Source organism: Wolffia australiana, chromosome 3, assembly GCF_029677425.1.
Source record: "Wolffia australiana isolate 7733 chromosome 3, ASM2967742v1".
Classification (NCBI taxonomy): Eukaryota; Viridiplantae; Streptophyta; class Magnoliopsida; order Alismatales; family Araceae; genus Wolffia; species Wolffia australiana.
In genome coordinates, this window is record NC_135837.1 from 21,408,046 (window position 1) to 21,433,305 (window position 25,260).

The 25,260-nt window shown below is 39.4% G+C and overlaps 1 protein-coding gene across 1 annotated transcript; it reads right to left on the minus strand.

Annotated features, from left to right (window-relative positions):
* Positions 1-7,171: 7,171 nt before the first annotated feature.
* Positions 7,172-8,995, minus strand: KNAT6 (homeobox protein knotted-1-like 6). Its single transcript, XM_078573061.1, has 5 exons — positions 8,291-8,995; positions 8,080-8,199; positions 7,860-7,989; positions 7,534-7,769; positions 7,172-7,460 (listed from the first exon to the last, which is right to left on the minus strand). Exons 1-5 carry the CDS (start codon positions 8,549-8,551, stop codon positions 7,302-7,304), a joined length of 906 nt encoding a protein of 301 aa, XP_078429187.1. The 5' UTR covers positions 8,552-8,995; the 3' UTR covers positions 7,172-7,301.
* Between the last annotated feature and the right edge of the window lie 16,265 nt (positions 8,996-25,260).

Genomic DNA, 25,260 nt, shown 5'->3' on the forward strand with positions numbered 1-25,260 from the left:
ACGGCGCGCAGGCGGGGGCGCAGTGCACGAGCGGCCGCGGCTCTCGGCTGGGGCGCAGCGCGCGGCTAGCGCACGCGCAGGTGGGCGCGGGGCTCTGCGGACACGGGGCGCGATGGATGCAGCGCGCGGCCGCGATGGCGCACAGGAGCTCCGGCGACGGCGGTGCCGAATGGCGGTGGTTGGGAGTTAGAGCGGCGGCGGTAGAGCTGATCGTGCGGGGTGGCTTGGCGTCGGTGGGGGCGGCAGGAGGACCGCGCGGTTAGTGGCGTCGGTGAGCTCGCAGTGATGACCGGCGGTACGAGCGGGAGCCGGCGGCGGTGCGGACGTTGGGCGCGCAGCAACGTCGGGTGGGCGGTATGGAGGCCGGGGCGGCGGTTGGGGCATTGGGCGACGGCGGGGGAGCGGCGGAGGGAGCGCGCGATGGTGGGAGAACGGCGGAGGGTGAGCACGACGGCGGCGGTCACTGGCAGGCTCGAAGGCGGCGGCGTTTGGTCGCGGACCATGGCACTCCGGCACAGTGGCGGCCGGCGGTGGCGGCGGCGACGTGGGAGCTAGCGGCGCACCTCCTTCCCTCTTCCTCTTTCCTTCTTCTTCTCCTTCCTCTTCTTCTTCTTCTTCGTCTTCCTCTTCTTCTTCTTTCTTCTTCTTCCTCTCTTCCACGAACGTGACTCTTCAACTTCTAAATACGTTATTACTTTATGAAAATTCAAGAGTAAGAAGGGGGGGGGGGGCGCCCTCCCTCCCTTATATAGGGGAGAGGAAAATGGGCCCCCATAATAACAAAGAAACAAAGAAAGAAAAGGGGGGAAATAGAGGAGTGTTAGGCCCACTAAGGATAAGGGGAGGGGATTGAATCCTCATATGGGTTCTTCCCCCCCATACAAAGACAAACAAAAGGAAAATAGAGATAAAGAAAAACAATGACGAGATAGTAACGCTCCGAAGGTGGCGTGTCGTCACACCGTGTACCTGAAACCAGGGCTGTGCGTCGATGCGGCGACTCGTCGTGTCGGCTGGACACGTGTCGGTGGCGGCCTCGCTGATGATGTCGGCTCCTCGTGTGTCGATGCTGCGGTGTCGGACGGTGCCGCGCCATCAGATTCATTGCCAACAGTTGGATTAGTCTAGAACAAGATCATGAGACCTAAGCTTTCACAATGTTTGACGATGTGATTTGTTGATATAAAAGGAAAGTTTTTCCATTTATGGTGTGAAGATGGTTTGGCATAGATCATGCTTGATCACAAATGCACATGCTGGAATGAAACTCATGTCATTCATGTGCTGAGTGGACTGAGTGTCCCCCTTCCACTATGTGTTACGCCATAATTTTATGACAAAAAGGAAATACCAACACCTTCTCTATTCTTCTTTTTTAACCCAACTGAGTGGATTGAGTCCACCAATTGGGTGCCTCAGATTGCACTGGCTGCTAAGTTCGTCGGATGCACACTACGTTCCCCTACAAATAAGAAATGAACTTTAGTACCACATGGTACATCTTGGGGAAATTCACTTGTGAATAATGTGCACTTCGGTAGTTGATTGATTCAGCATGATTATTGTGCATTAACCATAATCTATATAACAATCCTCTATGATATCACGCATGCACTATTTGCATGCTCACATAATAACAATGGGCGTACCTCATGGCATGTGTGCCGCATTGGATCACTTCGTCAGCCTGAGGATGGTAGGTCCATTCTGCTGATTTTACCCTATAATTCATAAATTTAGAGAAAAACTAATAGTAGAATGCACATTTTAACTCTTTTTTTACTTAGAATGTAATGTATTATGATTTTTAAAATACAAAAGGATCATGTGTTTACATTTACAAAATGCATGTCATTAGGGTTCTCCATGCCAAACCATTTGATGATGTCAAGTGTATTCAACATTATGGTGGGAAATTTTTTTGCAATGTTAGGCATAGTGGTGCAAGGATAGGCATCGAAATAACAGTAGAAAAAATATAATTGGTTGACAAAATGGTATCATTGAGTGAAATGTCAGTGGCTGGCATGACCGTAAACATGGGAGTAATAACAAGAACACTAATAGACCTAAAAAAAATGAAGAGTATGACATTAGCAATTTTCGTGGCAGAAGGAGTAACCGTGGGCACACTTGTATCATTCAATAAAAGTCCACAAACTTTTGTATGAGACCCTCTAGGTTAATTACATCAATTGCCCGATAACCTTTATTCAGTTGCATCAATTGCATGTATCAGTCTATTAATTACATCAATTGCCCGATAACCTTTATTCAGTTGATCTTATTAACTAATCTATATCACATATAGATTAATTACTCAAGGATATATTTGACCTAATCAATTGGTTAAGTCGTTAGCTTGTAGGTTCACAAGCTACACATCGTAACCTAATAGACATAAATGAGTATGTCAACTCTCTCATAAAACCTTTATCATCATCGGTTATTGTGTATGTTCAATCCATCATCCAAACAAAACTCCCGAATGTCTAAGGGCACGGTTAACCATCAAACCCTAATTGATCTTTCTAGTTAGTACTTACGCGTGGTGAAACCATCGGAGAACACCTTCTCTTATATTTCCACTACCCTCACTAGGAACTTAACAACATCAACTTCCTTCATTCAATCTTCTCTAATACTGGTGGGGGGGATCCCATTTTGAACTCACAATCACCATTTTGTAGTTGTTGAGCTAGGGGGTTAAAAAGGATAAAGAATTGTAGGTAATAGTGAAAACACTATCGTCCATCCACAAGGCATCTTTGGTGTCTCAAGTCTAAGGACAATTTACACAACTGTGACATGAATCAACCTGACTAAAGATTGGTATATTACCATTCAATGATTTATAAAAACCAATTAGTGAATTCTTTCCCCAAATATTAACTGTTATCGGGCCTTGATGTCTCCACAAAAATGGCTGTGTGATCGGTCGTACTCATCATATGAGTGGGACCACACAATGGTATTCTTTCTAGATAATTCGACACACTTCTCAATTATAGTTCAAAAATGAATATTCAAATGCATGTTTAAAGACTAGTTATCTTATATTATAATCTCATAAAACGTCACTAGGTCCTTTCACGTATTCATGGACTTTAATTATAAGCATCACACGTGCATAATATTAAATATATTCTATTAATGAATATTAATTGAGATGTGGAATTTGTGATTGGCTTCAGTGACATATATATATTTCTAAAAAAGTTCCCCTGCTTATAGCGAAACTCATACCCTCTTCGACTTAATAATTTTCATGAACGTGGACAGGAATGGGCCATAAAAATATAAATGTTTCTCTCAAATAGCCAATGCTAAGGTGATAATCAAAAAACAACATTTACAAGAGAAAGGAAGAAACTAAGGCCTTCAACAATTTATATTTTCTTTAATATCATGGGCCTGGAATGGGTTGTCAATCAATATTCTCCTCAAATATTTACACATTATATCTAATATCCGAAGAAGAGGTCTATATCTATGTCTCAAATCCTCATACTATGGCATCATTTGATCCATTGTAATTGGTAATTGGCCTCCTATTTTTTGTCAATATTTGGACTTCTCCTTTTCTCTCATTAGACTTCATACTACTATAGTTTGTATAATCCATTGTATCTACAAAAAAATTAGGAAATTTTGAGGATTAACCATTGACTTTGAGGGAATTAAGTGAAGAAAAACTCTTTATAAAAATAAATCTGGAAACGATGTGTATTTTAAGTTAGTACTCTTAATCATTTTACATGAATAAATAATGCTTATATTTAGTTTATTCCAATAGTTGGTGATTAAATAAGGATGAAATGTGGACCAATTTATGTCACAGCAAGTGTTTATTAATTGCAAATATGGGTGGAAGCTGCACTGTTATGACCATAACTTTGAACATCCATTTTGTGTGGAGTAGTTTATTATATTTTTAAAAACCATGATCCTAATCATACCCTATTATTATCAGAATGATAATGCTTTTTAACTACCATATGCTTTATAGGGTGTCAAAGATGTGAAAATTTGCGCACTGGTGTTCTGGTGCATCTCGTTACTGCTAACAAAGGACTTGATAGATCATGAATGTATCATGGCTTAATAACTTCTGCTTTTATTTATTCAGATCATTCCATATGAGATAATGACATGATCCTCTCTATATTTGACAATATCATTCACATTCTTAAATTAGGGTGCAACATATTTTCTACTAGTAAAATGAATTTTGGAGGCAGGAGATAATTAATTTCCTTATTGAAAAAAGATAAATGTTTTATTTATCATTCAAAAAATATTCTTATTAAATCCATTATGGTGATAACTGGTAAAAATAAGAATTCTATTGCCTTATTATTAACTATTTCTTTTCAATTTTAATAAGTATTTTATCTCTCACTCAGTTTAAATTAAACATGTTTTTCTGTTCTAAAATGAAAAACATCATTTACTTTAATAATTAGAGAAATATTTGTATTTTTGAAATGTATATTAATTTTTTTTTCTTTCACATCTGAAATATATATTTAATAGGATTTTCAGAGTGATTGAAGAAGAAATCTGTTCTGAATTTTATGAGAGATGATTAAACATAATTGAACATTTACTTTTCCTGTTCATAATTCTATTGCCTTATTATTTACCATTTCTTTTTTAATTTTCTCATTATGATATTTACTGATATTTATCATGCATTATCCCTTTTTTATGTTAAATATCACACAGTTCTTGAGAGTGTGAAACAATATATTTTTGACACAACTTATTTTCATATTAATTTTAAAATGTAAAATAATAAGTGTTACCTACGGAATGTATTACTTGGAATTCCATGAATGTTTTTTGTACTTAAGGTTGTGCTGTGACGTTTCAATCAATATGGATATGGTGGATGGAAAAAAAATCAATGTAAGATAATTTATAATAAAATTGTGATAATTTCATCTGACGGTTTAATGTCTTTGGCAATCACTCCTCTAAGATTATTATCAATATGAATTAAACAATGTAATTAAAATTTTATAAAATATGATCCTCCTTTTAACATAGCAAAATTTCATAAAAGTTGATTTAATAATAAATGGCATATGGACACATTATCCCTTTGTACCATTAAGATAAACTTGAGCTAAAAAAGTGTTGGATTTTATTATACATTAACAATTGGGTCGGTAAAAATAATTTGAAACTAAATATGAAATACTCTTGAATTCTTTTAAAAGTCTCGGCCAAAATGACCATGAACTAATGGATGAATGAGGAAAACATGGATAATTATTGTTGTGATGTTGACCATGAACTTAAATCCTCTCCAAATCAAGAAAATCATTGCAAAATGGAATCCATAAATATTAAGTTTCATATGAGATAAAATATCCTTATGTAACAGGGATACAATGTACTATACTACTTTAGTGTACATTATTTCATCGACATGGAAGCTTGGGAGTAGGGACAATAGTCCTTACCTTGGACTGTCCTGAGGCACCACATGACCCACCTCCTGGATCTCCTTTGGATAACCTTGTCTATATAATGACACCACCTGACATGCCTTGTTGGGACACATGAGTCTAGTAGACCTCATAATCATAATTAACCTGCCTTCTAGACAATGTGGTTTATTCTTTGGCTTCTGCTGATAACAAAATTTTGATTATTTATTTTTCAAAACCTTAGATTTTAATCACCTTTGATGGCACACAGAAATCGGATCTAATTTTTTTGGAAAAATATCAAAGTTAGGAAACACAATCAAAAGAATCTCATGAAACTTCATCTAAAAGTTTGAAAAGTATTTATGACAAAATAAATGTATGTCTTTTTTGGAACATATATCTATAGTAGTAATTAATTAATTCATTTCTGTAGCATGGGATTTTGGGCGTTTAAGAATGAAATGGAAAACTAACTGCATAATTCTGTGTTTTATCAAGTAAATTTTATCAGGTTCCATTTGATTTTGACATTCTGACTTTCTGTTTCAAATTAATATTATAAAAGTTCTGTTTGGAGAAAATGGTTGTGAATTTCAAAGCGATTATATATTTATTTTGAGGCTATTTCGGATAATATTTTACCGTTGAATGCAATTCTTTAAATATTTGGCATTTCTACCTCTTGAGATATGTTAAGAAATAAGGACTACATGCATTAGTAAGACTTTAGCCATTTGTATTATTACCCGAAAGCCCTAAATCTTCTTAGTAAAAATCAAACGCATAAAAATACTCAACATTAAGACAAAAAGTTGAGGGGGAAACCTGAGAACGTTAAGAATACTTCCTCCAGACAAAGAGATGTTGAATTCAATTATGAATAGATCAATGGATTAAACTAAGAAAATGAAGTTTATCGGTGTGCAAGTATACGTAGCTTAGAGCTGTCTAAATTATAGACTATCTCTAAATTGACTAGATTACTGATATCTAAAGTGAAGACTAGGTCTAAGTTGAAACAGTTCACTAGCTGTCCATTTTATATTGATGTAGCTCTGAAGAAGCATTGCTGACATTGTTGCGTTGATCAGTAAATTAGGACTTAATTAATTATGTGGCACCGTGGTTGCTTTTTACAGTACTTTCAGAAATCCAAAATCAGTGTGTGCGTTTGTTAAGAACCTTCGGTAGAACAATGAAGAGATACAGGGTTCGGTTCACTTGGATTTATGGTTTGGCCATGAAAAATATTCCACAATGTTATCCAGTCGTATTTAGTTCTCTAAAATAAATATTCAGATTTCGTTATTAACATTATTTAAAAAATAATTGGGTGATATACAATATCATTATCGATTGTCCGAAATTTCGTTACAACGAGGTTCCATGGTGAATCAAATATTAGAGTAATTTCTTTCAAATCGTGCTCTCTAATTATCTAAATAGTCAAAAACATGTTTAGTGAAAAATTAAAGAAAGAATACATTAATTGTCAACAGTTATTATGAAATATTGAACCTCAAATTCCTAGTTTCTGAAATTTGAAGATATTTGACGTGCATATTTCGTTATAACTGAAACTCACTGCAGATTTTGACGTGCATTCTTGAAAGTGACAACAGACAACGTGCTCAGAGAGGACAATTCCTCTGCGGTCGAACCCGTTTCACGCATCAAATTACGACGTCCCACTCGCCAATTCGACGTCAACGAAACACTGGACTACTGCAGTGACAAAAGCCGCTAAAACCATTGGCTTCTATCCGTGGATCTTGAACCGTACGCCAAGTAAGCATACGAGATGATCGCCGTGAATTTACAAATCGAAAAATCAGAGTATACTAGCAATAAGGGTTGGGTTCAGTCATCCATGTAGAACGGCGCAGCGATATTGTCCATGACAGCGAATTGCATGTTCTCCGACGGCTTCCAATGGCGCTTCCTCTGGTTGATGAACCAGTTATTGATCTGCTTCTGATTCAACCCCGTGGTTTCCGCCAGCGCAATCTTGTCTCCCTCCTGCAGGAAAACCCATCATGTTAAACAGTTGGAGAAAAAAATTAGGGTTAGGGTTCGAGGGAGGAGAGCGTGCCGTTGGGTAGGGCCACTTGTAATGAATAGTCCACCAGTCTAGGAGGGTTTGTCTCGCCTCCTTCGGTAGCTTCCCCTTCTTTTTCTTCTTCGAGAACTCCTGCTTCAGACCGCTCAAGTACCCACCGTACTTGCGCAGTAGTTCATTCTTCAAGTCTCTTTCCTCGTTCTTCGCCAGACAGTTTTGGGTTTCCACGTCTCCCCCAAACTCATCCTCTGACGAATCCCCAGTTTCTTCTGCAGACAGACGGCAATGAAAGATAAGTCTTCAATTAAAGACGATGAAAGCAAAAGAGAAGGAATAAAGGACAAACTACAATAAATCACCGGAGACGATGTAATTCCCATTACAAAGACTGTTGATCTGCAGCTTCATGGAGTTGAGAAACGCGGTTGCCTCATCGAACGGCCGCGAGAGGTCGGTCCTGAATTTGACGAGCAGATCGCAGTACATCTCCTGAACATGACGAAGGAGAAATCAATTTTCACACACTCCTTTGACTTATATCGTGAGAACAACGACAGAGAGAGATGGACATTTGATTACCATGAAATCGTCGAGCTCCGGATCTGTTCCAAGGAAAACGGACGTCGCACTACGTTCAAAGTCTTCGTTTTCTCGTCTGATACCATCCAGCAACGAGGCTATCTCCGGTGGCGCGCCGATCTGAGAGAAGATGGACAAAAGAAAGGTATCATCTTTGCAGTAACCGTTAAGATAATCTGAATGCATTAAGTGCAAGATCAGATAGAAATACCTTCTGGCAATCTATGAACGCCTTGATAAGGCGAGGGTAGCGCGGGTGCGTGGCGATCATGGCTTTGATTGAGCTTGATGGGGAGACGCTTTCAGCCCCCGTTGAAGGAGTAGCGCTTTCAGTACAGGATAATCGCATTTTTCCCGCCGCAGTTAATCCTGGAATTCTCGATATCAAGCTCTGCAGATCATCCATCATAGCGGCGCCGCTAGAGTGGCCATTGAAGCCCAGATGATGATGCAGCCCGTACATCTCCTCCATCCTCCGGCCTCAGTACTTGGGGATCGAAGCAGTATTAAAAAGATGAAAGAGGAGAAGCAGTGATCCCAAGCTAACGTCTCTTTTACAGTTTAAATACCCCACGGCATAGTAGAATTCATAAAGCTGTGAGTTTTTTGGCAAGCTTATTTAAAAAAAAAACGAGGAAATCTAACGTCTGATACTTATCATAAATATTCGCATTGTCATGTAAGAGACCACATTGTCGTCTTTCGGTAGAATTACTGTTTAACTGCGGCAGTAAAGGCGGTGGTGACCGGCCACCGTCCTTTTTCACGCTAGGGTAGAAGCTGCACTGGATTTTTCACCGTCAAGCTCTCTTGATTGAGACCTTTACCTTCGTAGTTTCCGATCAGACCGCCACTGCAAACCAGGAAATACTCGGCCAGTACAAATAAGAAGAAGTGATATGATATTCTGGGTTGGCGTGGGCGGCGGCGGGGAGGGAGGTTTTCTGCCTTTGCCCGCCATCTCTATTAAAGAAGACGGAGTTGATGTCCGATTTGATTGATGGACCAGCGCGACTGGTCCCTACGTGGGCAGACTTCCAGGCTTACCCTAGCATCCCAACGAGATATCTCCGTATTACCCTCTGTAAAGCGATTTGGATAGTAACATTCAGTTTTGATTTATCATTATCGAGGGTTTCTATCTACCATACTATCATTCAATCTCTCTATCTATATTTTAATATAAATATAACTATCTCTATCTATCTATCTATCTATCTATCTATCTATCTATCTATCTTTTAATATAAATATAAATATCTCTATCTATCTATCTATCTTTTAATATAAATATAAATATCTCTATCTATCTATCTTTTTAATATAAGTATAAATATCTCTATCTTTCTATCTTCGTATCTTTTAATATATCTATCTGTCTGTCTATCTACCTATCTCTCCATCCATCCAGTCGTCTATCTATCTATCTTTTTATCGTGCAATCTATCTATCTGTCTGTCTGTTTATCTACCTATCTCTCCATCCATCCAGTCATCTATCTATCTATCTGTCTGTTTATCTACCTATCTCTCCGTCCATCCAGTCATCTATCTATCTATCTGTCTGTTTATCTACCTATCTCTACATCCATCCAGTCATCTATCTATCTTTTTATCGCGCAATCTGTATATCTGTTTATCAGGCAATCTATATCTCTATCTCTCTGTTTATCAGGCAATCTATCTCTCTATCTATTTGTTTATGAGGTAATCTTTCTCTATCTGGAAATCGCTCTTGACGGTAAATTCAGTTTTGATTAATCGACTCCGGGTTACCGTCCGTGATTTAGATATAGCTTTCTATTTCCCGGCATCCCCATCTCTATATCAATCATGCTGTCTGCATCTTTAGAGCTATCCTTGCTCCCCCACGTGATATCCCCACGATACCATCTGGAAATCGATCCAGGACTGTTCAAGTCAGTTGTGATATATCATTCTATAGAGATTCTGCAATACACTGAGTGATCCGGACTTCTCTTTCCATTTCCCTCTATCCCTACCCCTATCTCCATCTCAATCAAGCTTTTCAAACCTATCTATCCTAGAGTCCCCACGTGATATCTCCATATTACCCTCTGGAAATCGATATGGACTGTACAATTCAGTTGTTATTTATCATTCTTGAGCGCCACCGGGGTGCCATGCGTGATGTAGACTTCTCTCTTTTTCGCCAACCCTATCTCTATATCTAGATCTATCTATCTCTCCAAGTTGAGGTTGCGTAGGAAGATGGACACCGCATGCTCTAGTGGGCAGGCCTGCAAGCGCACGTCTCGCAGCATTGATGGCAAGAGGAAGCTTGCGAGAACAGAAGACCTACTTTGAGCACAGACCATGCTTCCCGGCGCATTAGTAACGATAGCACAGTGCAATTTCCATGAGAATCTCGCCGAAGATGAACACGTCACCTCTCTCTCCGTCGTCTACCGCTGGGCGACATACTACCGTGCCATCCATGCTATTTACGGAAGCCACAAGGAGCCATGAATTTGCATGGACAAGTGTTTCTGCATGGACAAGCATGTGAGAAGGACCAGGAAAGGACTATTTATGGCAATGAAAGGGTGATGGATTTCTAAGTGTGTACTCTTGTCGGAATGGGCTTTGGAGGGGCTGTAGCTTTGGACGCGCGCACAGTGCGCTGGAAAAGGAGAGGAAGGTGGGTACTTGCGATACGGATACGTAGATGTTTGTTCGTCCTCTGGTTAATAATAACTCTCATGGAAATTTATGAACCGATGCATCGCTCTCCCTCGTTTTTTTTAATGTTATTATTATCAGTGGAAGAAAGCATTAACCCATCAGTTTTGAAACTTGTCGATCTGGGTTGTCTCCGGAAGAGATGTTTATATTTGTGGATTTTGATTATGTTTGCAATGTGATGGTAAACTTCAGCCCCCAGGCCAGTCATTGACTATCCTGACCTGAAGTTCTCGTTTCCGATATGAAGTTTAAGAAGGTTAACTGACGGATCAGTGTACTATTTCTTCAAGTCGAGGGATCTGTTAACTAAAAATGTCTACTGTTGTTTTCATAGTAAGGCCCTTGAGAGGAATTATGATAACTATTTTTCTATAAGGACTTTTAATCAAGAAAATATACAAGTATGGAAGTTTTCTTCTAAATATACAAGTCCCGGACGAAGTACAGGACGGTCTTCGTCCAATGATTAAAAAATGGGTTAATATCACGTGGCAGTCCAAACCACGTCGAACGTCTGCGATCTAACTTCAGCTTTTTTTTTGGTACAGTATATCCCTAACTCACTAAGTCGTCTGAGATATATCCTGGTGATGACGTGGAGTCAATCGTGGCTGCCAGGTGGATCGTCGACCAGTTTTTGACCTAGCAGAACCCACCTGGCAGCCATGGTGGACTCCACGTCATCACCGGGATATGTCGACCTGCCAAGGGTTTTCCGGTGAGAGAGAGAGGGGCATTCTAGAGAGAAAGAGAGAGGCGGGCTAGAGAGAGAGAGAGAAGGAGAGAGATGTTCTAGAGAGAGAAAGAGAGGTGTTCTAGAGAGAGAGGCATTTTGTAGAGAGAGACACTCTAGAGAGACCCGACCAAATCGAATCGCGCGGGAGAGTGCGAGAAATAGATGAACAGAGAGTAAGAGGGGGGGAGAGAGAAAGAGAGCGAGGTTTATCAAGGGTTCACGAGAGGGAGGGGAGAGGGGCCATATTTTCCTTCACTCTACGACGGAGATTATCCTTCACTCTACCCTACTTCAAACGCCGTTGTTCGATCCTACAGGCCATCCTTCTCTCATGAAGGTCCTTTTACTCCATTCTCTTTTGATTGGAGCACCGTTAACTTTCTTCCCTGAATAACGGTCGACCATGGTTCAATCTTCACAAGGCAATTTCAATCTTCACAAGGCAGTTTTCTGATTGCTTGACGGCGGCAGTAACCTGGTAAAGTCAATCGACCCTTGTATATCGTCTGTGAAGAGCATTTGTTTAATTTTTTTCTAATTACGTTCGTGCATCTCTGTGCATTTTGTCCTCATCACACCCATGAATCATTTTCAAGGCAAAATTTGGTTCTTTTTCACCTTTCGTTAATACATTTCTTATTATCTCGCCTGGCGTAGAGTGGATGTAATTTATGTCCGTTTCTTCCATAACTTATCGGTGGACTGTAATTCAAATTTTCCCATAATTTCTCATTGCGAAGAGTCGCCTCTCAGTCCTTCACTGCCGGACTTACGATTTTGTCATGGGCTCTCAAAGGTATACCCCGATGTTGATTGTGTGAGGATTGAGCTTATGCAACGATATTTTTTTTTACCTCACAGCCTTAGGGATAGTAGGGTGTCGATCCACAGGGAGCAGATAAATCAATAGCAATTTCTTTCGATTCAATTTATATTATTAGATCTCTATATTCAAATCTAACAATCAGTTAAAGTACTTCCAGCAAAACTCTGCAAACGTTCCTTAAGCAACTCAAGATAGCAAGACTTTCAGCAAGATTTCTTAAGTTTCCTCAGAAGAAATGTGTGTAATAATGTCAAGGTAGGAGTAATGAATTTCCTCTCAAGTTAGTTTGCAGGCACCAACATTTAACTATTGTTTTTCTTTTTACAGGTCTTCGCCTATGTTTTTAGGCAAAAGAACAAGCAACTGCTGTGCGCGGGCAGTACCTGCACGCGGTGATGGCTGGGTGTGGGCAGTGCCTGCGCGCGGACAATGTCGTGCGCGGGTGTTGCCTGCGCGCGACACTTGCTGTGCGCGGGTTTTGCCTGCGCGCAGCTACTTCGTTGTGCAGTGCCGCTGTCCGCAGCACCCTGTGCAGCTTGCGCCGCGCGTGTGGACGTGCCTCACGCACGACTCTTGCTGCGCGCGGTGCACCAGTATGAAGGCGTGCCTGCGTGAGGCAAGGGTTGCACACGGGCGCGGCCTGCGTGCGGCGTCTGCTGCACGCGGGTTGGCCTGCGTGTAGGTTGGCCTGCGCGCGGCGAGGACTGCACGCGGCTGAGCTGCGCACGGTTGTGCTGCTTGCGGCTTTGGCTGCGTGCGGCTATGCTGCGCGCGGTCTTGTTGTGTGCAGCTGGGGCTGAAGGTTGAAGTGCGAATTGGACAACTGGATCGATGGCGATTCAAAAGGAAAAGAAAAGGAAATCGATTGAACAATAAACAAACTTGAATTTGAGAATGAACAATCTAGTTGGGAACAATGGAAACTCTGCTCAGTACCCTTCTAGTTCCAACGGTAATTGTCTTAGAAGGGAGAAGAAGACCACAACTGAAACTAGAACAATCATCCCACCTTGTGTCACACCCTTCTGGCTAGATGGCAATCGTCTTGCTCTAGCTATGCTTCAGCTTGCTTCTCTTCCTGCTCCAATGCTCATCAGCTCTTGGAGGGTGCAGAACTCTTCTCCTCCAAGCCCTAGCCTGTTCAGGTTGAAATTTTGGACAGCCCAAATGCTCTCTCAAGAGGCTATTTATAGGTTTCTCTAATTTGTGCTTCTTGGAGTTTTTTTTTTAGGGCTTTTCTTCCTTCTAATTTTCGCTAGCTCCTCTTAGTCAAATGCATTCCTCTTGGTGCTTGATCCATATCTGAACTCATTAAATCCAATAAGTGAGATCTAATCCATTTGATTCAAAGAATCAAGTGGGGTTAGTAAGTAGGAAAATAATGCACATGAAGTAAGACTAATATGGACTAAATGTATGCAAATGACACTTTGATGCTCAGAAAATTCTTGATAATTTATGACATATTGAGAGTCATCAGTTGTCTCACAAGTCAAAGTGTAAAAGAATGTAAGTTTTCCCTCGAGAATTTAAATATATTTTACACGCATCATCAGTTACTATTTCCCATTTGTTTCTTTAATAGGGCTGATGACGAAAGAAGAGTGTTTGGTTCTGTTTATGAAAGTGATGATGATTCGGAATATAATCCATGTGAAGAAAACGAGGACAATGATGTGTATACAAGTGATCCCGATGGATATTCAAGTGAAGAATGGAAGGATGAATCTGCTGGCCAGGGAAATAGAAAAGAACAAGTTCAGCAACGAGTGTCTGTTGATGGAAATCATAGTGACTATGCTGATTCGGATGATGAGATATTCACTCCCATTGAGTCTGATGATGAGGGTCACAATAGTAGGAACGTCCACAGGGGTATAAAGTATGAACCTAGATGCCCCATGGAGAAGATTAAATTTAAATTAGGCATGAAATTTGAATCACCTTCTCAATTTAGGACAGCTCTGAAGAACCATGCTATATGGGTTGGGTTCAACATCAGGTTTTAAAAGTCTGGTGAGCAAAAAGTTGAAGTTGTTTGCAATGAAGATTGCCCATGGAGGATATATGCTAGTTGGGATGGTATGAAGGAGGCTTTTGTTGTGAAAACTCTAAATGATACTCATAGGTGCAGTAGGGCTCTGAGGAATAGACGAGCCGATTATCATTGGATTGCAAACCACTTCGTAGAGAAAATTCGACTGCATAAGAATTGGAAGGTGGTAGATATGATGAGAGAAATAAACGAACAGTTTGGAATCACAGTTTCAAAGCATACCTGTTATAGAGCTAGATCTGCAGCGCGCAAGATACTTGCAGGATCATTGAATGAACATTATCACTTGCTTCCTACTTATCTTGTTGAGTTAAAGAAGGTTTATAAGAGTAGTACTTTCGAGATGGTGCTTGGTAGAGACACTCCTGATTCTTTGGTTAGGTTTAAGAGACTCTATATATGCTTTGATTCACTTGCAACAGGTTTTCTTGAAGGTTGCCGACAAGTCATTGGTTTGGATGGATGCTTTTTGAAGACCGAACTGGGAGGTCAATTGTTGAGTGTTGTGGGCAAGGATGGTAATAATCAAATGTTCCCTATTGCTAGGGGAAAATCGAGATTCTTGGACTTGGTTTATTCAACTTCTAATGAGTGATTTAGGAATTTCCAACGGTAATGGGTGGACGATTATAAGCGATCAACAGAAGGTACATAACTAACTCGTTCATAATATTATAATTCTTTGAAGTCTCATTGATTGATGTGGAACTAATTTATTGCACAAATAACTCGTTCATAATATTATAATTCTTTGAAGTTTCATTGATTAATGTGGAACTAATTTATTGCACAAATAGCTTGATGGTCTCTCACATTGTGTAGGGGCTAGAAAATGCAGTGGCATATCTGTTACCACATGTGGAGCATAGGAATTGTGACATACATATTTATGCAAATTGGAAGAAGAAGGGACATTCCACTGATATACTGAAGAGCCTATTTTGGAATGCTGTGAAGTGTACAACTCATCAAGATTTCCAGAGGATCATGGGACAGATGAGCACATTGAAACCACAAGCCGCGCATGACTTTGGAGATATAGGCATAAAGAAGTTTTCCAGGGCTTACATCAGTGAGGCGCCAAAATGTGAGGTGATTGATAATAATGTTTGTGAGTGCTTCAATAATTATATCATACAGTCTAGGTCAAAACCTATCATAGACATGCTAGAAGATATTAGAAGTCTTGTCATGGAGAGGATAGTGAAGAAAAGGGAGTTATTTTCTAGTAGAAGTGATCCATTATGCCCTCGGGTAAGAAAGTTGATGGAAGAGAACACGTTGAAGTCTAGGACATGCACACTTAGACATGCACGCCAGTATCAATTCGAAGTTACAAACTTCGGAAACAGATTTGTGATTGATTTACCCAACAAAAGCTATAATTGCAGGTATTGGAATATAAGGGGCATTCCTTACTCCCATGCTATTGCTTGCATTCACTGAATCAAGCATGACCCTGACAGATTTGTCTCTGAATGGTTGAAGAAAAATGTATATCAGCTAGCTTATAAACATGGTATCCCACCAATGAATGGAAGAAACTTGTGGACCGAAGTTGAAGGGAACTATGTATTCCCTCCTCTCGTGAAGAGACAACCTGGAAGGCCTAAGCAAAAGAGAAGAATTGACTTCAGTGAGAAAGAACTTAAAGGTCAAAGATTATCCAAGAAAGGCGTACAAATGAGGTGCTCTCTTTGCCACCAAGTTGGCCATAATCGAAAGACATGCACCAAAACAATCCGTCTTAGTGCACCCAAACAAGGAGAGGAGCTGCATGCCAAATACAGATTGAATTTTTTGTTTAACTTTGTTTACATACTTTGAAGTTTATTCAACGTAAAAGAATTAACATGTATTGATGAATCATGCAGGGATGACAAGGAGCTATAGAACCCCCACGTGTTGGAGTACATGGCGCAAATGAACCAATGATTGACATCTACAATCAAATTTTTGAAAAGGCACAAGCGAAACTTGGTCTTAGTTTTTGAAATGTGATGATCGTGACTATCCAACACGAAATGTTAATGAATGCCCTTTACCTTCTTCTAGTCGAAAAGTGGATGCATCTCTTTCTCTTTTCTCTCTTCATATCGATTCCTCACATATAGTGATATCTTTATATATACGGGGATAGTGACAAACGTAAAGAAGTAAGCGAAAGATATAGAGAGGAAGAAGAGTTAATAAACATTTACAGAGAGATAAGATAAAGAAGACAGTGAAATATTTAGAGATGAAATATGAAAGAGAGGGATAGTGATAGATACGAAGATAGAGAGAGACAGCAGAATGTCCAAGCTAGCCTCATCTAGCTGAATTCCAATCTTCTTATCCAAATTGAAAACGCAGAGGGAGTCTCTTATTTTTGGAAATTCTCTAATTTTTTCTCTTATTTTTGGAATGCAACTATAGTACCAAGAGTAGGCCCCCCACTTATGACATCAATGCTCGGGTCCTTGGGCTTCCCCTCTCCCTCTCCATCTGGCTCTTTGCCTCCCACTCTCTGGGAATTTCAATAATCTCATCCAACATGGAGCACCACCAAACAGGAGGAATCAAACGTTTACCCTAAAAATTAAAAATCTTGCAACACACGTTGGAAAAATGGATGGCGAGTGATCACATTAGGCCCTCAAGTTGTGACACTTTCTCAGCTAAGCATTTTGGCTCAATTCTCCTCTATGATTCTCCGGAGCTCCTTCTGACTCATCGAAGTCAGCCCTTTTACTATGTCGAAGGCGGTCAGCTTAATACTGCAAGATACCACCCAACGAAGAAAAATCAAGATATTACTTTCTGCCTCCAAGAGTCATGTCACCTAGTTGATTGAGAATAAACACCTTCCCTATCGCATGAGCACCGACGTACCTGCTGTTTGGCAAACTTTTGAGTGCGTTGGGCACAAACCCACCGTTCACCCCCAACACACCACCACGCTCCACAATCCCTACACAGGCATAAACAAACAAAGAAAGAAAGAAACAACTATACTCAGCTCTGGTGTAAAACATTCATAAACAGAACCAAACACTCTTCTCTCATCAGGGAAGAAAGTTGACGGTGCTCCAATCAAAAGAAAATGGAGTAAAACAACCTTCGTAAGAGAAGGATGGCCTATAGGATCGAACAACGGCATTCGAAGCAGGATAAAGTGAAGGATAATCTCCGTCATAGAGTGAAGGAAAATATGGCCCCTCTCCCCTCCCTCTCGCTCTCGTGAACCCTTGATAAACCTCGCTCTCTTTCTCTCTCCCCCCCCTCTCACTCTCTGTTCATATATTTCCCGCACTCTCCCGCGCGATTCGATTTGGTCAGGTCTCTCTAGAGTGCCTCTCTCTCCCTTTCTCTCTCCACAAAATGCCTCTCTCTCTCTAGAACCTCTCTCTCCTTCTCTCTCTCTCTCTAGCCCGCCTCTCTCTCTCTCTAGAATGCCCCTCTCTCTCTCACCGAAAAACCCTTGGCAGGTCGACATATCCCGGTGATGACGTGGAGTCCACTGTGGCTTCCAGGTGGGTTCCGCTAGGTCAAAAACTGGTCGACAATCCACCTGGCAGCCACGATGGACTCCACGTCATCACCAGGATATATCTCAGATGACTTAGTGAGTTTGGGATATACTGTACGAAAAAAAAAGCTGAGGTTAGATCGTAGACGTTTGACGTGGTTTGGACTGCCACGTGATATTAACCCTTAAAAAGTCGTCCTGCCCAACCATTCTGGGACGGTTTCTGTCCTGTCTGGGATAAAAACCACTCTGTCCCTCGTCCCGGAAGAAAAAAAATGTTTTAATTAAGTTTATATTTCAATAAGTTTATTTTTTAAAAAACCAGTCGCGGCCTACCTGCTTCCTTCGAAAACGGAAGCAGAAGACCCCCCCCCCCCCGGAGCAACCAGGTCGGTGGCCCTCCGTGCCCTGCGCCCATTCTAATTGTCATACACCGCTTCCCCTACGTCGAGATATGTGCCATCCATATGTCGTCCCTCTTTCTTTGTACCCATCCATGATCCATCTATCTTTCGGTTTAGCATCTATCCATCAATCTGTCGTCCCTCTTTCTTTGCACTCATCCATGATCAATCTATCCATCCATATGTCATCCCTCTTTCCTTGTACACATCCATTTTTCTCTCGTCTATCATCGATAATTCTATATGTCATCTTTCTATTTTAGATAACTTCCTTACAGAACTGTAAAAACTTACAATTTGTAAGGCATGATTTTGTCTATTTTTTTTGATATTTTGTAAAAAATAGAATTCCATGAAAATTTACAATTTAATAATTTTAGATAACCTCCTTACATGACCGTAACGTACAGATTTAGTCCACGCTTTTTGATACTTTGTCAAAAATAAATTTTCATTAAAATCTACAATTTAATAATTTTAGACTATTTCCTTACAGAACTGTAAGATTCTGATTTTTTCCACGTTTTTGATATATGGTAAAAAATAAATTTGCATTAAACTCTACACTTTTAATAATTTTATAAAACTTCCTTATAGAACTGTGAGGAGCTGACTTCATTTGAGGATAACATTTCTCAATTTTAGTTACTGGTAAAAAATTCTGCAGGGGTAAATTTCAAAGTTTTTTTGGGGGGAAAATTGGATAAGAGAAATCATGCATTCAGCCAATATTTTACCCTGATGAACAATATGCAAAGGTCGTTGACCATCTGATGAGAGCTATGTAGATTCTTGATCTTCAGATCAAATTCCCGATTTTAGTTTTGGATTTAAATCAGAAATCTTTATTGGGTATTACAAAGTTAACTAATGCATATTCAGATGTTTACTCTGGTATTCTAGTATTTTTTTATGAGTAATATAGAGGGGAATAGATGATGACAGAGATATATTGAGAAGAGGATGAGATTATCATGAAGGGGAAGATTTCCTGATCCTGGAAGTAGATTAGGGTTTTTGGTGAGATTTTGTGTTTGAAACTTAGAACTTCCTCAATCCCATTTAATTAAGATTTTCCAACTACCTGTCTTTATCAAACATTTCATCCATTAATTTACCAATTCATTCACTCCATTCCATTATCCCTCAACTCCACTTCATAAATACATATTTACACATTGAATATATATGAAAGGTCATCATATACTCTTTTGTAATCTGTTGAGTCCACCAAATTTCTGTCCTGCAACCAATAAATGATTTTAAGATTGCTGAATCCATCCTCAAAATGTGAATTTATTTCGCTGTTCAATAATGTAGTCTGTAGAAATTTCTTCATATTGTTCTTTAGATTCATATGGGAATTGTTTCTTCAAATTAATCTGATGCATGCTAATTCTAAGAAAGTTGAATTCAATATTGTAATCTGTTTTGTTTTGGCGGGCCGCAAAGAAGCTGCCAAAATTTCTTCATATTGTTATTCAAATTCGTAGGGGAGTTATTTCTTCAATTTAATCTGATGCATGCTAATGCTTAAAATTCACTTGAATTCAATCGAAACGATTTGAGATGAATTCAATTAGATGCAGGCTTCTTATCACAGCTGTTATGTAGTCAAATCCCCCCAAACATTTTGACAATGTGTTAAGCATATCTGCCTCATGAAGAAAGTTCGAGATCAGTTATCTTAACTGAATATTCAAATAAGATAAAATATGGTGAAAATTGACTCCATATGACAATGTTGGCGCATATGATGCAACTTTTAGCTCGACTTTGTAGAATGAAGAATATATCATTGTTTTTAGATCCACTTCAATTTGTTTTCTTTAAATTCAGCCCATTAGCTTATGTAGCCCAAGAACCTAAAGTATATGGGTAATTTTATCCTGCCTGGATTTTTTTCACAAAATATTAATATTATACTTTTATTTGTCTGCTTTATATGTATTTTTCCATGGAATCTGTCAAATATTTCAGATCATTCCTACACATCGATTCTGGAGCTTCTTGATTGCAGGCATATTTGTCGTCGACCCCAAAGAGGTACATATATATATATATCAATTTGTCACATATATATCAATTTATCGTATAAAACAATTTTTTAGTTGCATATATATCATTTTGTCGCATGTGTTTTGTGATTATCGTGTTTGAGTCCACCAGAATGGTTATCGATCTATCGATCTATTGTTAGTGCAATCAGTTAAAGATTTTCGATTAATATCAATGGTCATCTCCAAATGGGTTTGACAATATGAAGAAGAAATGAGTTCTTTCCAACCATCCTCCTTTGCATATGCACTACTGTAATGAATCCATCAGTCCATTTTACTCGGTGGACTAAGATTTGATCAGTCGACATAGTAAATATGATTGATGGATTGTTTGTTCTGATTGGTATAAGTGTCCTTCAATTGACTTACTGTAATAGAGCACCATTATTTTCTGCATTTTTGTCTTTTATGAACCTAGAGTGTTGAAAACAACTATTTCAGTCTCCATTAATTTTTTTATATTTGAATGTGACTCTAATATGTCGTGCAAATTGCACGTCACACACATAGTATGGATGACTGCATATTGTGAATTATTTTGATAGAGATATGGAGTCCACATCTGCTACCACTCCAAAATCAATTGCTAAGGCTACGTCATCAGTGTCCGCGGAATGCTATCCCATAGAGGTTGATGATAACGTGTCATCTCGAAGCGTAAGGTGTAATCGGTCTAAAGTTTTAGATCAATTTGTTGAAGTTGGCCCAGACGAGTACCAGTGTATGCTTTGTCAAGCGCAGAACCCCATCCATAAAGTCCTCATCAAGCATAATAAAGATAAGAGAAAAAATGTATTTTGGAGACATCTAGAGAAAGTACATCATAAATTTCACCATGAATTTAAGAGAGTCCAGACGAAGTAGAGAATTATATCCCATTATGACTTACTATCCCACAAGGTGTACTTATGCGGCATAAACGCAGAGTATACAAAGGAGGAGTTTGTCAGGTTCATCTGGGACAATGATCTTCCTTGGCAACATGTGAAGAAGAAGTCATTCCGAAGACTATGGTTCAATGGGACACAAGTGGTTGGGAACATCCCTGGTCCAGATGTAATGAAAGCAACAACTTCTAACATGTACATAGAAGTCCAAGGTAAATTAATAGAGATGTTTGCTGACATCCACAGTGTCTCTTTTACCGTGGATGCTTGGACAACACAAAATAACCTTGCCCTTTTAGGTGTCACTGCCCACAGGATTGACACTGACTAGAAGCTCTATGAGCTACTCTTAGCTATCCGATAGATGAAGGGATTCCATTGCGGCACCAACTTGGCGAGGATCATCGTGGAAGTTGCATATGAGTATGGTATGAAGTCGAAGCTCTGTGCCATCACCAGGAACAATACGTCTAACATCAGAATGATGTTGGCCTCTATTGTAGATCAAATGAAGATCGTAAACCCAAAATTCACTATGGATCGACACGTACCATGCGTTGCCCATGTACTCAACCTCGTAGTCTAAGCCAGACTGAACATTATTCGTAATCCCGAGGCACCAGGAAGTAATACGCTATGCGTCCGAGATTTTTATACATATACATTGTTGGACACGGATGAACCGACTGAATCACAAGTTGACAAATATACTACAACGACAATTGCACCTTTGGGAATAGTCGCTTCACATGTGAGAGCCAGCATCAATGCTATTCAGGGATCCACACAATGAATGGAGAAACATGTTAATATGTGAAAAATATTTGAGCTCCCAAAATCGATCAAGATAAAGGTTGACTGCAAACGCACTGGAACTCCACTTTCTTTAAGTTAGAGCACGCTCTTGCCAAGAGAGAGGTACTGGACCATATGGCAGTGAGGTTCCTTTAGACGTCGACCAAAAATTATTCCCTATGTTAGGAGGACTGGGAATTGATTGATAAATATCTGCGCATCCTTGGCCCACTGTGCCAGGGTTCTGACTTTGTGTGTTCCACGAAGAAATTACCAATCATTGAGGTAACATTATTGATCGTAGAGCTTAAGACTCAACTTGAGCAGGCTATGTACAGTGATGGGCCAATCTTGGATGCTGAGCGGAGGGATGCGTTATGCTCGGCGTGTAGGTGCTATGCATAACAAGTTGATGCAGTATGCAACGGTACTTTGGGGCAATCATACTGTGGCGATGACAGTGACATTGGATCTATTCTCCAAAATAGACGTAATGCATCCGTCATATCGCCAAAACGTGCTTTCATATCTTGGTGATCTTTTAGACTGGTCGTGTGATACAAAAGCAACTTAATGTGATTCGGAGCAGGCAAACCTTCTGAAAGACGTCGTCCATAATATTATGCATCCTCCAAACGACCATATACACATCTGTGTGAGAGTCATTGACCACGCTCAACGCCTAGACAAGAGCTCGACAAGTATCCAAACATCCCATTCAGTGAGGAAGAAGATAATCCACTAAGTTGGGGGAAGGACATCCGAACACGATACTTTTCAAACTTGACAAAAAATGCGTCCCAATTTCTTGCGGTAAGCCCGACCAGTGCACCGGTGGAGAGGATTTTTTCAGTTGGTCGACGCATCACCATGTATCGAAGATCACGTCTAGATGCCGAGAGCATTGAAATGTTGATGATGCTTCGTGCATGGTTTTGTCTCGTAGACCAGTACTTGTCTAACTCCGATGATGACTTTGTCAATGATGACATCTCATGTGATAGTGCGTTATGTTATATCGCTTTCTGACCTTTGCCTAAGCATGCTTCTATTTCTTAACTCTCTCCTTTCCACGTAATAGTGTAAGGGGGGAAGTGGAGGGGTTTACATTGCTGCTATGTTCTAATGCTTATTTTAAGTCGTGCTAGTACCCCATCCTCGCTGGTTTTTTCCACCTTTCCCTTTCTGTGAATTTAAATCATCTAGAAATTACCGATGGAACTGCATTTTAATTTTCTCATTGTTTTGAATTTCTTGAATTTATGTTTCTGATCTGCAGTTTTCAACATCTATTCCTGAAATGCAATTTTAAATCTGTACCTGATCTTCATTTCACAAATATTTGTCTTTTACCTGCAATGCAAAGTCTCTCTCTCTCTGACGTGTTATTTTTAAATTATTTTTCTTAGCTCTGATCTTAATTTCTCAAGATTATGTTTCTAATGTGAAATTAGAAATTTCCATTTAAATTCTGCAATTTGAAATTTGTCTCTCATCTTCACTTCCCAAATTACGAATTTGTTTTTGCTCTGAGATTTTGAATTTTTCTAAGGAAATCATTTGTCAAATGATTGTCTCCCAAATGAAATTGTTGAACTCTTGTTTCTTATCTGAAAATTATTGTAGATCTCCTTGATGGAAAATGGTTGACTAGCTTTTGTTTGACTAGAGTTTCAAAATTACACTATGCTCTGTGTTTTGAAATGATTTTTTGTGATATAAAGCCAAGTTCCTTCTTAAATTTTACTTTCAAGATTTCTCAGACTTGTGTCCAAGATTTCAAATGCTCTCGAGTATCCAGTTTCAGAAGTAGAGATTTATTTTTCTATTTCTAAATATATCTCCCCATTGGCTGTGGCTGTATTGATAGACCCGGTCATTCATTTTTCAACCGAGACACTTGAACATTTTTAGTCGGGTCCCCTTAGGTCGAATGACTATTATATTATGGGATATGGATTTGTTGAGCTGTAGTTTTAATTTCTGATATCTAAAACAACTTTCTACACTGGTTCTATAGTTATAACTTTTCATTGACTTGAAATATTCTATCCTTGGTTGACATTTAATACTCGAACAATTGCTGAGTGTATATAATTGGACTGAATAGAAAGTAATATGTGGTTGCTCTTTGGGAGTCAATTGTTCGCTTCCTCTTACTGCCTAATAGACTGTTTGTTAATTCTACTCTTTATTGAAGATATTCAGACTATCTCATTTGAGTGGAATTTCCGTTCTCAACAATGTTTTTTGTATCCCCAGCTTTCTTTCTCAAGTCTCCACTCTCTTCCTCTGATGCCATTCCTATGCTGTGTTATTGCTGCTGAGTTCATAATTGTTTTTCTCCTTTTGGTTGGTAACCGATTCATGTCGGAATATGTTAATGTATCTCAGAAAAGAAACAATTTCTTCGAGACGTTAAAAAAAAGGTTAGTCAACCATTTTCCATTGGTAGCAATTTGCATCAATCAATCTTTGTTACCCATTGATCACATTTGAATTCCTGTTTGAATTAACAATTTTAGTTTGTTTCCTTATGATGTTGATCTAATTTCAGCGTGGACTGCCTAAAAATCCGAGAGGTGAGACGGCCATCTCAACACCGTCATTATACACCACAGTGAAGATGATTTTGAGCAAGTTGAATGGACGGCTGCATGAATTCTACATCAGTATTCTGTCTCAGATTCTGAAAAAATGCTGCTGACTTTCTGGTTCCCTTTGATGTGATGGATGAATGCCACATGCCCATAGCTAGCCCCACTCTGAAAATTATTTTTACATTTTAGTTTGTGTGCTTTCCTTTTAACTCCAATTTCACATCGTGTACTCAGATTTCACCCTAATTATCTGTCAATGTGCTTATATTTATCGTAATTAATTACTAAAATATGATTATAACTGCATGTATGAAAGATAATTTTATTCCTAATTAATGATGGATTAAATATTGAATTTTCCAAGTTTTCAAATAAAACTAATAATTTTATGGGAATTTTATCAAAAAATTTAATTAATAATTCATCCACCTTTCGTCCGTCTACTGTCCGAGTCTTCCACACAAACGGTTCATCCTATGGGACGAAAAACATCTCGTTCGGCCGTCTCTCGGATGAAGTTTTGTCCCTGAATTTGTCTATGCCCTTGGACGGAACAAATGTTTCGTCTGGGGACAAAAAAACTGTCCCGTCCGCATCCCTG

Excerpts from the sequence above, each read along its gene's own strand:
- KNAT6 (XM_078573061.1), bottom strand. The coding sequence starts at position 8,551 with ATGGAGGAGATGTACGGGCTGCATCATCATCTGGGCTTCAATGGCCAC. Across the intron at positions 7,990-8,079 it reads CGGAGCTCGACGATTTCATG|GAGATGTACTGCGATCTGCT; the intron begins GTAATCAAATGT and ends CGTCATGTTCAG. Across the intron at positions 7,461-7,533 it reads ACAAGTGGCCCTACCCAACG|GAGGGAGACAAGATTGCGCT; the intron begins GCACGCTCTCCT and ends GTTTTCCTGCAG.